This window comes from Neoarius graeffei, chromosome 24, assembly GCF_027579695.1.
Source record: "Neoarius graeffei isolate fNeoGra1 chromosome 24, fNeoGra1.pri, whole genome shotgun sequence".
Taxonomy (NCBI): Eukaryota; Metazoa; Chordata; class Actinopteri; order Siluriformes; family Ariidae; genus Neoarius; species Neoarius graeffei.
In genome coordinates this window covers 49691957-49706541 of record NC_083592.1, presented here as the reverse complement: position 1 = coordinate 49706541, position 14585 = coordinate 49691957, and the positions used below count along the sequence as shown (strand labels likewise).

The following is a 14585-nucleotide window of genomic DNA, read 5'->3' as shown; positions in this document are numbered from 1 at the left end:
TCACAGACATACATATACTCACTCTCACATACATACATTCTCACATACATACATATACTCACTCTCACATACATACATTCTCACATACATACATATATACTCACTCTCACATACATACATTCTCACATACATACATATACTCACTCTCACATACATACATTCTCACATACATACATATATACTCACTCTCACATACATACATTCTCACATACATACATATATACTCACTCTCACATACATACATTCTCACATACATACATATATACTCACTCTCACATACATACATTCTCACATACATACATATACTCACTCTCACATGCATACATTCTCACATACATACATATACTCACTCTCACATGCATACATTCTCACATACATACATATATATACTCACTCTCACATACATACATTCTCACATACATTCTCACATACATACATATATACTCACTCTCACATACATACATTCTCACATACATACATATATATACTCACTCTCACATACATACATTCTCACATACATACATATACTCACTCTCACATACATACATTCTCACATACATACATATACTCACTCTCACATGCATACATTCTCACATACATATATATACTCACTCTCACATACATACATTCTCACATACATACATATATACTCACTCTCACATACATACATTCTCACATACATACATATATATACTCACTCTCACATACATACATTCTCACATACATACATATACTCACTCTCACATGCATACATTCTCACATACATATATACTCACTCTCACATACATACATTCTCACATACATATACTCACTCTCACATACATACATTCTCACATACATACATATATACTCACTCTCACATACATACATTCTCACATACATACATATATATACTCACTCTCACGTGCATACATTCTCCTCTCACGTGCATGCATTCTCCCTCTCGCGTGCATGCATTCTCCCTCTCGCGTGCATGCATTCTCCCTCTCGCGTGCATGCATTCTCCCTCTCGCGTGCATGCATTCTCCCTCTCGCGTGCATGCATGTGAGAGGAGAATATACGTATGTGAGAGTGAGAATGTATGCATGTGAGAGGGTCAGAATAGATAAAGTCTTATGCGGCCCCTCATACAATAGAATGTATTCTCTCTCACTCACTCACACGCACACGCGTGCACACACACACACACACACACACACACACACACACACACACACACAATATTCTCTTACATCTCGCAGATCTATCCTCTTCTCCACGACCGTTAGTGGTGGCAGCGTTGAAATTGGATATTTGAGGCTGATGCTCGCGGCCTTTAGCAAAAGCAACGTGCTTGGCGCTCTTCATATGAGAGTCCACCGCCCTTATCCCCATTGTGCCCAACTTAAAAGTCTTACAGCATGCTACACAGTATGCCTCGTTGGCATCTTTGGGTACAGCTTTCAGCCACCACGAGTATTTTGCATCTTGCAGCCAGTTATCATTAAATTTACATTTACCCATTGTGGCTCGGACTACCCTCCATCAACAGATCAGGCACTGAGTGGTTGTCAAGCACGCGTGTGTCTAGCAACCGGTGGATTCGGAGTCTGCGCGGTATAATTGTGAGCATCAAAAACAGTTAAACTTTTTCCCCATCCAAAGTGTACCACATTTTAACGATATGACTGAGTAAAATCTCCATAAATTTGAGATTGAAAGTTTAAGACCACGGGGTTTGAAATTTAAGACAGTTTAAGACTTTTTAATGGCCTTATTTTAGGAAAATTAAATTTAAGACTTTTTAAGGACCCGCGGCCACCCTGCAATAACAACAAGCATTAGTTGTTAAGCTATTTCGGGAGGGAAGAGCAGCACTTCAGGCAAATGGATTTCCGGGTATTAAAAGCATTAATGTCAAAAGCATTATTAAAAGCATTAGTATAGTAAATAGTACCTGCACTTACTATACTAATGCTTTGCAATGCATGATGGGATATAATGCTTTGGTTAGTGACCATCGGTTGTACACTACTTTTCATGGTGCATTGTGGGATACTTTGAGTGCACTATACTATATAGGGTGTAAATAATCCTCACTAAGGTTTTGGACAGCACTACAAAATGGCATCCTCACTGTATAGTGCCCTATGTAGTGAGTAGGGAGTGATTTCGGACACAGGGTTAGAATAAAGAACAAGTTCCTAATATTAAATGAGGTGCTACGTAATAGCGGAGTTTCCATTCAAATGAAAACAAACATGCAGCAGATGATGCACTTTGATGTGTTTTAGGCCAAGTTTACATTAGACCGTATCTGTCTCGTTTTCTTCGCGGATGCACTGTCCGTTTACATGGAAACGCCGGGAAACGGGAATCCGCCAGGGTCCACGTATTCAATCCAGATCGTGTCTGGTCCGGTGCTGTGTAAACATTGAGGATACGCTGTGCTGAGCTCTAGCTGGCGTCGTCATTGGACAACGTCACTGTGACATCCACCTTCCTGATTCGCTGGCGTTGGTCATGTGACGCGACTGCTGAAAAATGGCGCGGACTTCCGCCTTGTATCACCTTTCATTAAAGAGTATAAAAGTATGAAAATACTGCAAATACTGATGCAAATACTGCCCATTGTGTAGTTATGATTGTCTTTAGGCTTGCCATCCTTCCACTTGCAAGTGGTAAGTGACGCGCATGCCCGATATGCGCTGGGATCACACACGCAGCGGCTCAGTCCCAAATCACTGCTCGTGCACTTCAGTCGCGCGCTCTGTGAGCTGCGCAGGGCCGGAGTGCGCACCCTCCAGAGGGCACTCGCTGTTCAGGGCGGAGTGATTTGGAGCGCAGGATGCCTGCGGAGCCGAGCGTATCCGTGTATTGGCGTTGCTGTGTGCACGCTAATCGTTTTAAAAACGTTAATCTGATGATCCGCTGATACGATCTAATGTAAACCCCACCTTAGTTTCAATTTTATCACGAGAAGATATAAATTTCTCCAAACTCGCATGCATATTAACTATAAACTGCAGTGTGCTTTAGGGATTTATAGCAAAATGTTTTGAAAACAAAAGATAGACGATTCGTGAAAACACTGAGTGGACTCAGGTCAACTTGTCAGATCCCGAAGGATTTCGCAGTGATTTCAAAATCAGCGTCACTATTTAGAATGAAATTCCTACAACTCATCATTTCTATTAATTCATTTTTTTTTACACGTTTTCTTTCTCTTTCAGCTTGTCGCTTTTCTTGTGAAAGATTTCGTCGCCTTTCTCTCGCTCTCATATTATGGATGCTATTGCTCCTTTAAAAACCAAAAGAGTCATAGACAAAGGAAAAGCACCCTGGAAACTAAATCCAACAGTTAAAATGTTAGAGGGAATGTAGAAAGTCTGAAAGAAAATGGCGTAAATCTAAACTCCAGATTCATTATCAACTCTACAAAGGGATGTTATGTAAATACAACTTAGAAATTTCTAAAGCAAGACAGTCTTTTTTTTGCTGACGTTATTAATAGGAATATCAACAATGCCCGTGTGCTATTTTCTGCAGTTGAAAAGCTAACAAACCCATCAAGACAAATGCCTTCTGAATTTCTCTCAGTTAATACATGCAACGACTTTGCATCTTTTTTCAAAGGAAAGATTGATAAAATACGTATGAATATAGCCACACAGGTGCAAACACTTCAAAATCTGGAACCATTGGATAACGAGAGAGGGGGTCGTAATACAATGTCAGCATTTAGTTTAATTGATGTTGAGACTCTGAGAAAAACAGTACAAAGTCTCAGCTCCTCCACATCTGAACTGGACATTTTACCTACAGTCTTTTTCAAATCTGTTCTTCACCTCATATCAGACGAGGTACTTCAGATTATCAACACCTCCTTACGAACTGCACGGATGTGAAATCTCCGCGTTTCCGCGGAAATCCGCGTTTTTCAAATTGCCTTTCCGCGTAAAAAATCGTTTTCCGCGTTTTCTAAAATTTAAAAAAAAAAAAATATTCGGTAAAGTCTGGCGCGAAACTTTTCCGGATTTTACTAAGCGGAAGTGACGAAAGCTCCTTACAGCGATCTGATCATTATCGCTGTGTGGAGAGGAGTCGCTATTGTACATGCACTGCTACGAGTATGAATGAAAATGGCGGCGTTGTCTGTGAAGTCCGATGTCACGAAAATAGATTCTGGCATTGAAAATAAGTGGCGTTGGGACTGGTTAGAGCGCAAAGCTCCCGATGGAAGTGTTTTTAGTTTGGTTTTTGAAAAACTCAACAAGAAAGGAATCGCACGTTGCAAATTGTGTTGCTGTGAACTGAACTACGGACGGCGTGGATTTGTGACTCTCAGTGGACACGTGAAAAGCGAAAAACACAGGAGTCGAGTTGAGATTCAGAAGACTAACTATGCATTGCCAGGTAGGCATCAATAATAATAATAATAATAATAATGTTTTATCCTACGTATTAAAAACATTACCTTCACTGTTACTTTTTGAATGAAATTTTTAGTTCTCTGAAAATAATGTGATAATTCCAATCTAATTTATCACTAGCACATTTAATATTTACAGATACATTTGAACAATGATTAGGTTTAATCTGAAATTATATTGCAAGTATAAACTTCACAGAAAGTGTGGAATTTTATTTAGCCATTAATTTTTCAGGTGTTAGGTCTGATTGAAGAGAGTAAGTACATGTACTATGAACTGGTGGCAGGGTTTAAATTTTATTGCTAGTTATGTAAGGCCACATAAAATTATATTCTTGTTCCTCATAATCATTACAGCCCGAACCAAAAAAAATTGACCCACCATAAACATTTTTTTTTTACACTGGTAATTTAGCGTCATGCCTCTGAAACCAGAGTCTGCTCCAACCATTCCAATTTTTCGTGTTTTATCCCCCACATAGCAGAAAAATAAAATAAAATAAAAATAAAATAAGCCCGTCCTACCCATTTTGAGGAAAAATAGTGATGAGAAACAAGAAATTATTTTCATATGGCCTAACATGACATTTGTAGTGGTGGTAGTTTGGTATCAATGGTAACATTTTTCAGACTTAAGGCCAGACACGGCACCCCAAACCTGAAACATGACACTTTTTTCTCATTTTCAAAATTTTTTTGTAAAGTTCTGAAACATGTATCACTAAAGCACCATGAAATTTGACCAAAACATTTTTTAAACTGAAATGTGCTAATTTAGAAATTTTACATTTTATGTGCTTAAAATGTCATCATTTTAAGTCCTTTTTACAAAAATTTTCGTGGGGGAGACCCCCCAGACCCCCACCAATGGGAGGGCGCACCCTCCCATACCCTCCCCACGACAACTTCGTTGTCGTGACGACCCCTTTGGGGTCGTCTGTTGAGCCTAAAAATTTTCCTCTTTTTTTTTAATTTGTCACTCACATCCCTGGAACTGGCATGTTTCCCTCATCTCTGAAAAAAGCGGTTGTAAAACCCCTACTGAAAAAGAATAACCTAGATGTCTCAGTACTCAACAACTACAGGCCCATATCCAATTTGCCATTTGTTGGTAGAATAATTGAAAAAATTGTTTTTAATCGATTAACTGCCTTCCTGACATTAAACGGATGTTTTGATAAGTTTCAGTCAGGTTTTCGTGCCAATCATAGCACTGAAACGGCTCTTACTAAAGTCATGAATGACCTACGTCTTAATTCCGATGCTGGTAAAACATCAGTCTTGGTGCTTTTAGACTTAAGTGCTGCATTTGACTAGGGTTGGGCGGTATTACGGTAAGAAGGTATCCCGAGGTATCCAAAAGTACCAACGGTATCGGTCTCATTACCGTCATTTTAAAAAAATATATAATGTCTAAATAAATATGGAGTACATGAGGTCATAATATAAAATAATAAATTGAAGATCATCCCGAATAACTGTGTGATCGTATTTTCACTAATTCTATCAATTTCCTAAAGAAGTTCTCATCGCGTGCAGGGTTGTTTATGTCGTTACCATGGCAACCCTGCGTGACATGTGGAGTCTGACAGAAAGCTTCGCAAGAGACTGAGACCGGGGGTGTCATGGCTCAGATGGCTAAGGCACCGTACCATAAATCCGGGGACCCGGGTTCGATTCCGACCCGAGGTTATTTCCCGATCCCGTCTCTCTCTCTCCCCCGCTCATTTCCTGTCTCTCTATACTGTCCTATCTAAAAAAAAAAAAAAAAAGAGACTGAGACCGCGGTTGAAAGATGGCAAGTCAAGATAACGAGTTAGTGGCCAAAAAAAAATACAACATCGGCAGTGTGGCAGTATTTTGGTTTCAAACCAAACGAAAAATCTAATATGTCCCCTAAGGCACACCATAGCCTGGGGTACTCCACCTCCACGAGATCTCTCCAATGAGTTGTGTTTTGAGTAGGTTACATGAGTAACAACAAGGTAAAATAATATAACGTATGACATTTGGGATGTGGGTAATAAACGTTTGAAATGTCATCTACTGAAGAAACGGAAGAAAACATCGTAGCGTAAACTGTTCGGTTTCTGGTGGGAATTAGCAATGCGCTTGCTATCTTTGTTGGGTGTGTTAAACCGTATGGATTTAAGTGGAATAATTGTAAGGAGTTATGTGATCAAGACAACGTTTTAAGCAAGGTAAGGCCATTTGATTATTAATTTCCCCGCCATGGCATGACGTGGGCCCATATGATTTTGCCTTGTGCAGCTATCACGCATTTGAATTAGGTTCGCCTCATTTGCGCTGAAGAATATGGTTTATTGCGCAGTCTAAACGGACTTGGGTGTTGGTTGATTCTTTTTCTTTTTTTTATTTTCCATGCTTGAAAGGGTATGATCCTGCTCATCGTGTACTTTTTTTTTGATGGAGTAGGTGAAATAGTGCTGCAAATGGCGTTTCAACGCAGACATGTGTAAACGACAGTTGAATGCTATTTTCAAGATGAAGGAAGAGTTGCGTGATGCTTTGAAATATCTCTCAATCCATTCATCAATGCACAAAATTCGCTTTGCTGCTTAATCCATACCACAATGCACACAATTCGCTATGCTGCTTTTAAATAGTACATTTGAGGCATAGGCGCACGTTACACAGTAGGCCGAAACAAAATATTATTTTTTTCTCGGTAATACCGTATACCCCGGGAAAACACAGAGACAGTTTAAAGGTATCAAAATTTGGATACATTTGACACGGTAGATCATTCCATACTGTTACATCGACTGGAGCATTGGGTTGGATTTACTGGTATAGTAATCAACTGGTTAAAATCTTACGTACAACAAAGATTTTTTTATGTGGCCATTGGAGGCCACAGTTCATCACCCGTGTCCTTGAACTGTGGGGTTCCTCAGGGCTCAATCCTGGGACCATTACTATTCAACCTTTTATATGCTCCCACTTGGACAAATTATTAAGAATAACTCAAACTTCCATAGCTATGCAGATGACACTCAGCTTTACTTAGCTATGTCACCTAATGACTATGCCCCTCTTGGGTCTCTTCATAGATGCATTGACCAAATTAACAAATGGATGTCTCACAATTGGGCGGCACGGTGGTGTAGTGGTTAGCGCTGTCGCCTCACAGCAAGAAGGTCCTGGGTTCGAGCCCCGGGGCCGGCGAGGGCCTTTCTGTGTGGAGTTTGCATGTTCTCCCCGTGTCCGCGTGGGTTTCCTCCGGGTGCTCCGGTTTCCCCCACAGTCCAAAGACATGCAGGTTAGGTTAACTGGCGACTCTAAATTGACCGTAGCTGTGAATGTGAGTGTGAATGGTTGTCTGTGTCTATGTGTCAGCCCTGTGATGACCTGGCGACTTGTCCAGGGTGTACCCCGCCTTTCGCCCGTAGTCAGCTGGGATAGGCTCCAGCTCGCCTGCGACCCTGTAGAACAGGATAAAGCGGCTACAGATAATGAGATGAGATGAGATGAGATGTCTCACAGTTTTCTTCAGCTGAACGCAGATAAAACTGAAGCAATTATATTTGGCAAAAAGGAGGAAAGGCTTAGGATTGCCACTGTTCTTGAAACTAAAGGGCTTAAAGCAAAGGATACTGTCAAAAACCTTGGTGTCCTTATTGACAGCGAACTTAACTTCAACAGTCATATGAAAGTGGTAAAAAAGTCTGCATTCTATCACCTAAAAAACATTTCTAAACTCAGGGGTCTCATGTCAAAACATGATCTAGAAAAACTTATTCATGCTTTCATCTCCAGTAGGGTTGATTACTGCAACAGCCTTTTCACAGGTCTTCCAAAAAAGACCATCAAAGAGCTTCAACTAATCCAAAATGCAGCAGCAAGGGTTCTTACAAGAACAAAAAGGGTCGTCCATATCACTCCAATCCTAAGGTCTCTGCACTGGCTCCCAGTGAGCTATAGAATTGACTTTAAAGCATTACTTCTTCTGTTTAAAACATTAAATGGGATGGGACCCAGCTACCTACTGGATATGTTTCAATTATATGCACCAACTAGGTCTGTAAGATCACAAGAGAAAAACTTGCGAGTAATACCAGCTCTCAAAACGAAGTGTGGTGAAGCAGCCTTTAGTTGCTATGCTGCTAAGCTTTGGAACCGACTTCCAGATGAGATCAAAAATGCTCCTGCTGTTGTTAGTTTTAAATCCAGGCTCAAGACAAAGCTGTTTTCAGATGCTTTCACTTGATTAATTTTTCCCTAAAGTGTAATTAATTTCCTTTAATATAATTTCTTTTAATTTTGATTTTAATGATTTTACTTTCTTTATTTTAATTTCTTTTTAATCTTGGATTTTAATGATTTTAATGGATTTTTACTTTAATTCTTTGTTACTGTTCTTATGCTTTGATTTTTTGTGAAGGACATTGAATTGCCTGTGGGTATGAAATGCGCTATACAAATAAACTTGCCTTGCCTTTCACGTCTTCTTTCCTTTTCTTCCTCTGTCAAAACTCTCTCTCTCTTCCCGGTTTCGACTTCATCTTTCTCTCCTTGGTGAACTTGTTCTGACATCTTTTTAAAGTTTGTAAAAATGATTATAATACATAGGGCCAAATTACTCAATTCTGATTGGTCAATCAAGGAGGGCTTTTTTCCTTAACACGGGGCCGTATTTCTGAAATGTCAAGTCAAGTTTATTTGTCTCGTGCTTTTAACAATAAACATTGTCGCAAAGCAGCTTTACAGAATTTGAATGACTTAAAACATGGGCTGATTTTATCCCTAATCTATCCCCAATGAGCGCAACGGTGCCAAGGAAAAACTCCCTCAGACGACATGAGGAAGAAACCTCGAGAGGAACCAGACTCAAAAGGGAGCCCATCCTCATTTGGGCAACAACAGACAGCCTGACTATAACATTAACAGTTTTAACATGAAGTCAGTTTCGTTGATGCTATAAACCCCCCACCGACGGAAACCCGAGCGCAAAACCGTTCACGACATCCGCAGTCCCAAAGTCAGCAAGTCAACTGCAGTCCCCAGCCACAAAAGCACCACTGCAAAAGTCCAGAGCGTCCTCCAGGCGCGACCCCCAACTGTCCACATGGGGCCGTCCTTCACAGGAGCGATCCGATGAGACTCCAACCAGACACAGGGCACCAGGATGGATCAGGCAGGTCCGAGGAGCAGAAGAGGTCAGCATCTCGATCCCAGGACCGACATGTTATTGGCTAGTTCGTTGCTTGGTTACAGTTCCAAAAATTAGCAAATTTTGTCAGCAAAATGGCTTTTGTAAAGAAGTTCCAATAAAATTTTGTAAACCACTTTCAAAATCCTCATGTCGTGTCATGATAAAAGACGCTTTAGAAACGTGCAAGATCGTCTCGCGCCCTGATTGGTTCAAAAAACGTGAATGACTGACAGATGTTGTGAACTTGAATGGCTTCTGAAGTATGAATTTGGCCCAATATATTATAAACAAGTAATCGTATAGTTCCTCGTAAAATTAAGGATCAATTTCACTCGTGATTTCGAAGTTTTGAAAATTACAAAACTTGGAAAACACGAGTGAAATTAATCCTTAATTTTACTCGGCCCCATACGATTACTTGTACTTATTATTTTGTTGCGCAGTTTGAGTTGTTCTCGGTGGAAAAACCCGATAAATATGAAATTATCTGTCAACAAAAATAAGTTATGCCTCGGTCACAACCGGCCGTACGTGCTCCTATGGCCGGTCTGCGTGCAAAAAAGGGCGCGCGTGTGACGTGCTGATTTTCGAGCCGTAGACCGGCCGCAGAGGTTCTTTGTCATGTCAAACAAATTCTACGGGCGCTTGCGTTTTTTTCAGGTTGCAAGACAAACTTGCGGCCAACGTGCGTCTTTCTCTCCACGAACAAAAAAAACGCAGCGATTTGGGGAAACGCCAAAAATCGCATGGCCAAAAAATCGTGCGTCCGGTTGTGACCTAGGCTTTATATAGGCACGCTCGCGCTTCTAGTTCCTGCCAAAATCAAACAGCCGATCAGAATCGCGAGGGGGACGGACGGACGTGCCTGGGATCCCTGTGTGTCCGTGAAAAATCAACTCGATGGGTTACCATATTTTCTTAAGTATGGAGCTCTGCTGCGAAAGCTCCGCTATTGAAGTGACTGGTGAGAGAGAAATAAATAAATAAATAAATAAATGTTTTCTGGATGAAATATGGTATCAGTTTTCTAAATCTCTACCATTAGCTCGTTAAACAGCAGAGTTTTGTTTGTCTGAGTTATGCAATCGCCACTGCCTCGATAGTCTTTTAAAATAAATAGTTTACTCCTCTGTATTCTCTACACCACCACTGTCCTCTTCACCTTACTTATGTTCACTTGGCATTGCTTCTGTCCATTTTTTTTTTTTTTTTTTTTTGCCTTGACACTGCCTCTGAACTCTTTAACCCGTACCTTTTAACTTGCCCCTTTACCCTTTGTCCCTTTTACGCCACCCATTTTCCTGCCTCTGTATTTCTTCATCAGAGGACGTGAACTCCTCCTATTATGGCCTGCTGTTAAAAACTGCTATTCCATCACTAATGTCCTTCTATTTGTACTTTTGCAGGTGTTTCTGTCCATCAAAGGCATCTATTACCAGGCAGAAGTGCTGGGACAGACCATCACCTGGCTCGTACCATATCAGTTTGCTCATGATGTAAGTTGTTTAACGAGTAACCGGCCAAGTGTGGCAACGAGTTGTGTACTTTTCTTGTTCTTACTATATACAGCATTTAGCGTCTTACGGTCTGGTTACGCTGTTTGTTGTATTAGAACAGGAAACTGTACCGTACGCTTCGATTTATTTATATAACTTGCTGTATTTAGGTGTAACATGTGGCTTGGTTCAAAAACCGTGCATCTTTATCAGATGTTGACATTATGTCCATCTGTCCTCAACCTTTGAATCCAATAGTTTCGGTCGTTGATGTAAACTCGGCTAAGTCAACATGAGAGAGAGACCAGAGGTGGAGAGAGAGAGAGCGAGAGGACGATGAGGGACATCTGGCACACTGCCTCAAGTTGTAAACCAGTAATGGAAAGTGTAATTTGTGTCAGTGAGCAGTGATGTCCGTGTGTTTAGGGTAGATGGAAGAGATCGCTGCCATTGGAGCGGTAAATACCTGCAGGTCTCCTCCTCCTCCTCCTCACGCCCTGTGGCTTCGGGTTAGGGAGTTTATTGCTGTTGGATGATGGAGCTGCTGTTGAAACTTCCTCTTTCTGACCTGACAAACATGAGCGATGTTAACGTTAATGAATAACTTTGTTGATCTTGCGTGTGCCTGGATTGTCTGTTCTCTGTAGTTGACGTGAGGAAACACACGTCATGTTTACTAAGGAACAGTGATCACGTAATGGCACGACTCATATTCACAACACAAATAAGTAATTTGTGTGTGTAATGTGTTCGATAGTTAACCTGCTTCACTGAGGCCAGTAGGCCACGCCTCATTCACCAGGACTGACATGCGTAAGCGACGCCTTCTTTAATAGAGATCTTGCAGTCACGTGACCGGAAAGTACACAACCGCCATCTTGTCGGTCAAAAACACCGCTGAATATTGCTGCACTCGTGTACAGAATGGATCAATTTCAACCGACGGACTACACGGCTCATTTTTCTAATGAACAGATAACTAGATCAGGGCTTTGAACCGGAATTTTTTTCCTAGTGGTTCGTTCCGAACAGAAACGGAATTTTAACGTTTCCGGTTTTGGGTTCCACCGTTAAATAGACGTTCCCGAACCGGTTAGAACAAAAAAATTTCGTTCCCGGAACGGTTAATTACGTTCCCTGTCAGCTGTTTAACAAATGGCTATAAAATTATGTCTCTGTCTCATCCAGCTTAAGCCAAATGTAGGCTAATTCTATTACAACCTTCATTAAATAAGACAAGAAATAATTCAAAACAATTATTATTTCAAATGTTGGCGATTTGGATTCTCAGCATGTCTTCCCATCTACACAAACAGAAAAAGTGCCAAAAATGAAAGATAATTCGTTTAGTGTGTTACCAAAGGCTAGTCAGGCCCTATAGAGGGCTACCGCATGACGTCACCGCGCCGCGAGATTTTGTTAGGCGCCATATTGGAAGTACACATCTATGCAAGTACATACATACATAAACTACAGCTGAAATGTAGCCAGGGCCGGTTCTGCCCTAATCTGGACCCGGGTGCAACATCGCGCAACCCCCCCCCCCAAAACCAGTCTAAATCAGGACAACCATCACATAACTATAACTATAAACATTTTATATCAACTATTTTAACTAAATGGGCTATAATAAATCGGGCTGCCTCAGAAAAGTAACCATTCAATGACGCAACTGAAAGCCTGCAGCCACGGCGGGCTGCCTCAGAAAACTAACCATTTGTCCTACCTTAAAACTCGTTTTGTATTTTCGACCCTCCGTTTATTTTCTTTCCTTTTCTGAAAACCCGATTTGTGTCCAGACATTTTGTTCTGCTACCAACGAACTAACTCGTCAGGTCTCGTCTCTCGAGCGCGCGATGATTCCCGTGGGAAGGGCAACAACTGATACATTTTTACAAACAGCCAATAGGGAGGTTGCATCGTTCAGGCTCTTCTTTGCTCAGACACTCAGTAATGGAGACGTGATAGCAGTCCACCTCCCTGCTCTCTCCATTCAATCAGCGAACGTCACACAGGAAGTGAACCCCAGCGGGTCATAGAAACTTGCGCAGGAGAAGAATGGCTATTTGTAGGCTACAGAAACTTTGAGGAACGAAATAAAAACCGGTATTAACCGGTTACCATTATTTTTAATAAGCGTTTCTGTTCCGGAACATAAAAAATAATAAAGTTTCTGGTTTCGTTTCTGTTCCATGTGAAATAGAAAAAGTTCCCGGTTTTCGTTTTCGTTCCTTGAACCGGTTCAAAGCCCTGAACTAGATACATGTCTAAAATAAACGATCTACAGATTTGTGACCCTTATGGCTTACCGGACGGAGTTTTCACGACCGGATTTTGAACTGCCAGTGGAATACCCGGACGTGTATAATTACCTCATTAACTTTCCCTCGCTGTTCAGTGGTGAAGCACTGCGTGCCTATAAATCTCTGGACAGTTATCTTTACAGAAATTCAGGATTTGTCAGCGACTCCGATGTGGCATCTTGTAAACAAGAATCCTCATTGGATGGGTAAGTCACTTAAGTATTGAGTATAGCACTGACCAGCCGATTATAGAATAGAATAAGGTAATTCCAAATCGTCCGTCTTGTTTACATGGATCTGGCGTTGGAGAGGTAGAGGCTTGGCAGTGGAGATTTGAGTGGCTGTTTTCTGAGCTTAGTCAACAGGCCGGCTCTGTAGCCTCGCTTTTGCTCCTGGCGCCGCCTCCTTCGCTTTGCTTCCGATAACAATCCACGGAGACCCCGCTGGTCTCGCTATCTCGTCCAGAATGTTTTTTTTTTTTTTTCTCTCTCTCTCGTCCGGAATGTTGTGCATGCGATGGAAATCGCTACAAACCGTCATTTTCTGCTGGAAACCAATGTCCAGTAACTCCATACGGTTGTAGTGGATATTGAAGTCCGGTACAGACGAACAACACGCAAAAATACACACAAAAAACATAAACGTGCACAGGTAGGGAGAGCTTGTAGCCGCAGCCGTTGTAGTAGAATTGTATATAGTAGGGTTTTCCAGAAGAAAAGGTAGAAGTAAAAGCAGAAGTAGAACCAGAAGTAGAAGGTGGAATATGGCGTTTGACCGACAAGATGGCGTCTGTCACAATCTGGATCGGCTGTGACGTCACATGCAAGTGCTCCATAGGACTGGTGTGTGTGTGTGGAGGTTACACGTCTTTTACTGGGACTGCTGTGCACAGACGCCACGCCTTCTTTAAAACATTTGACCTGTGATTATGCCACTCAGGAGTGACGTTCAGAGGCCACGCCTTCTTTACTACGTTTGACATACGCTGAGGCCACGCCTCCTTTATTTATTACGTTTGACTTGTGATTGTCACTCAGGACTGACGTTCACAGAGGCCACGCCTCTTTTATTACATTTGACCTGTAACTATGCCACTCGGAACTGAAGTTCACAGAGGCCACGCCTCCTTTAGTACGTTTGACATGCACTGAGGCCACACCTCCTTTACTGCAATTGACCTGTGATTATGCCACTCAGG

At 41.4% G+C, this 14585-nt stretch overlaps 1 protein-coding gene across 1 annotated transcript in view; it reads left to right on the top strand.

Annotated features, from left to right (window-relative positions):
- pes (pescadillo) overlaps positions 1–14585 on the top strand; it is an 83270-nt gene that overhangs the window by 24746 nt on the left and 43939 nt on the right. Inside the window, exon 6 of the mRNA XM_060907427.1 lies at positions 10995–11084. Coding sequence (XP_060763410.1) covers positions 10995–11084 — 90 coding nt within the window. The remainder of the gene's footprint in view (positions 1–10994; positions 11085–14585) is intronic.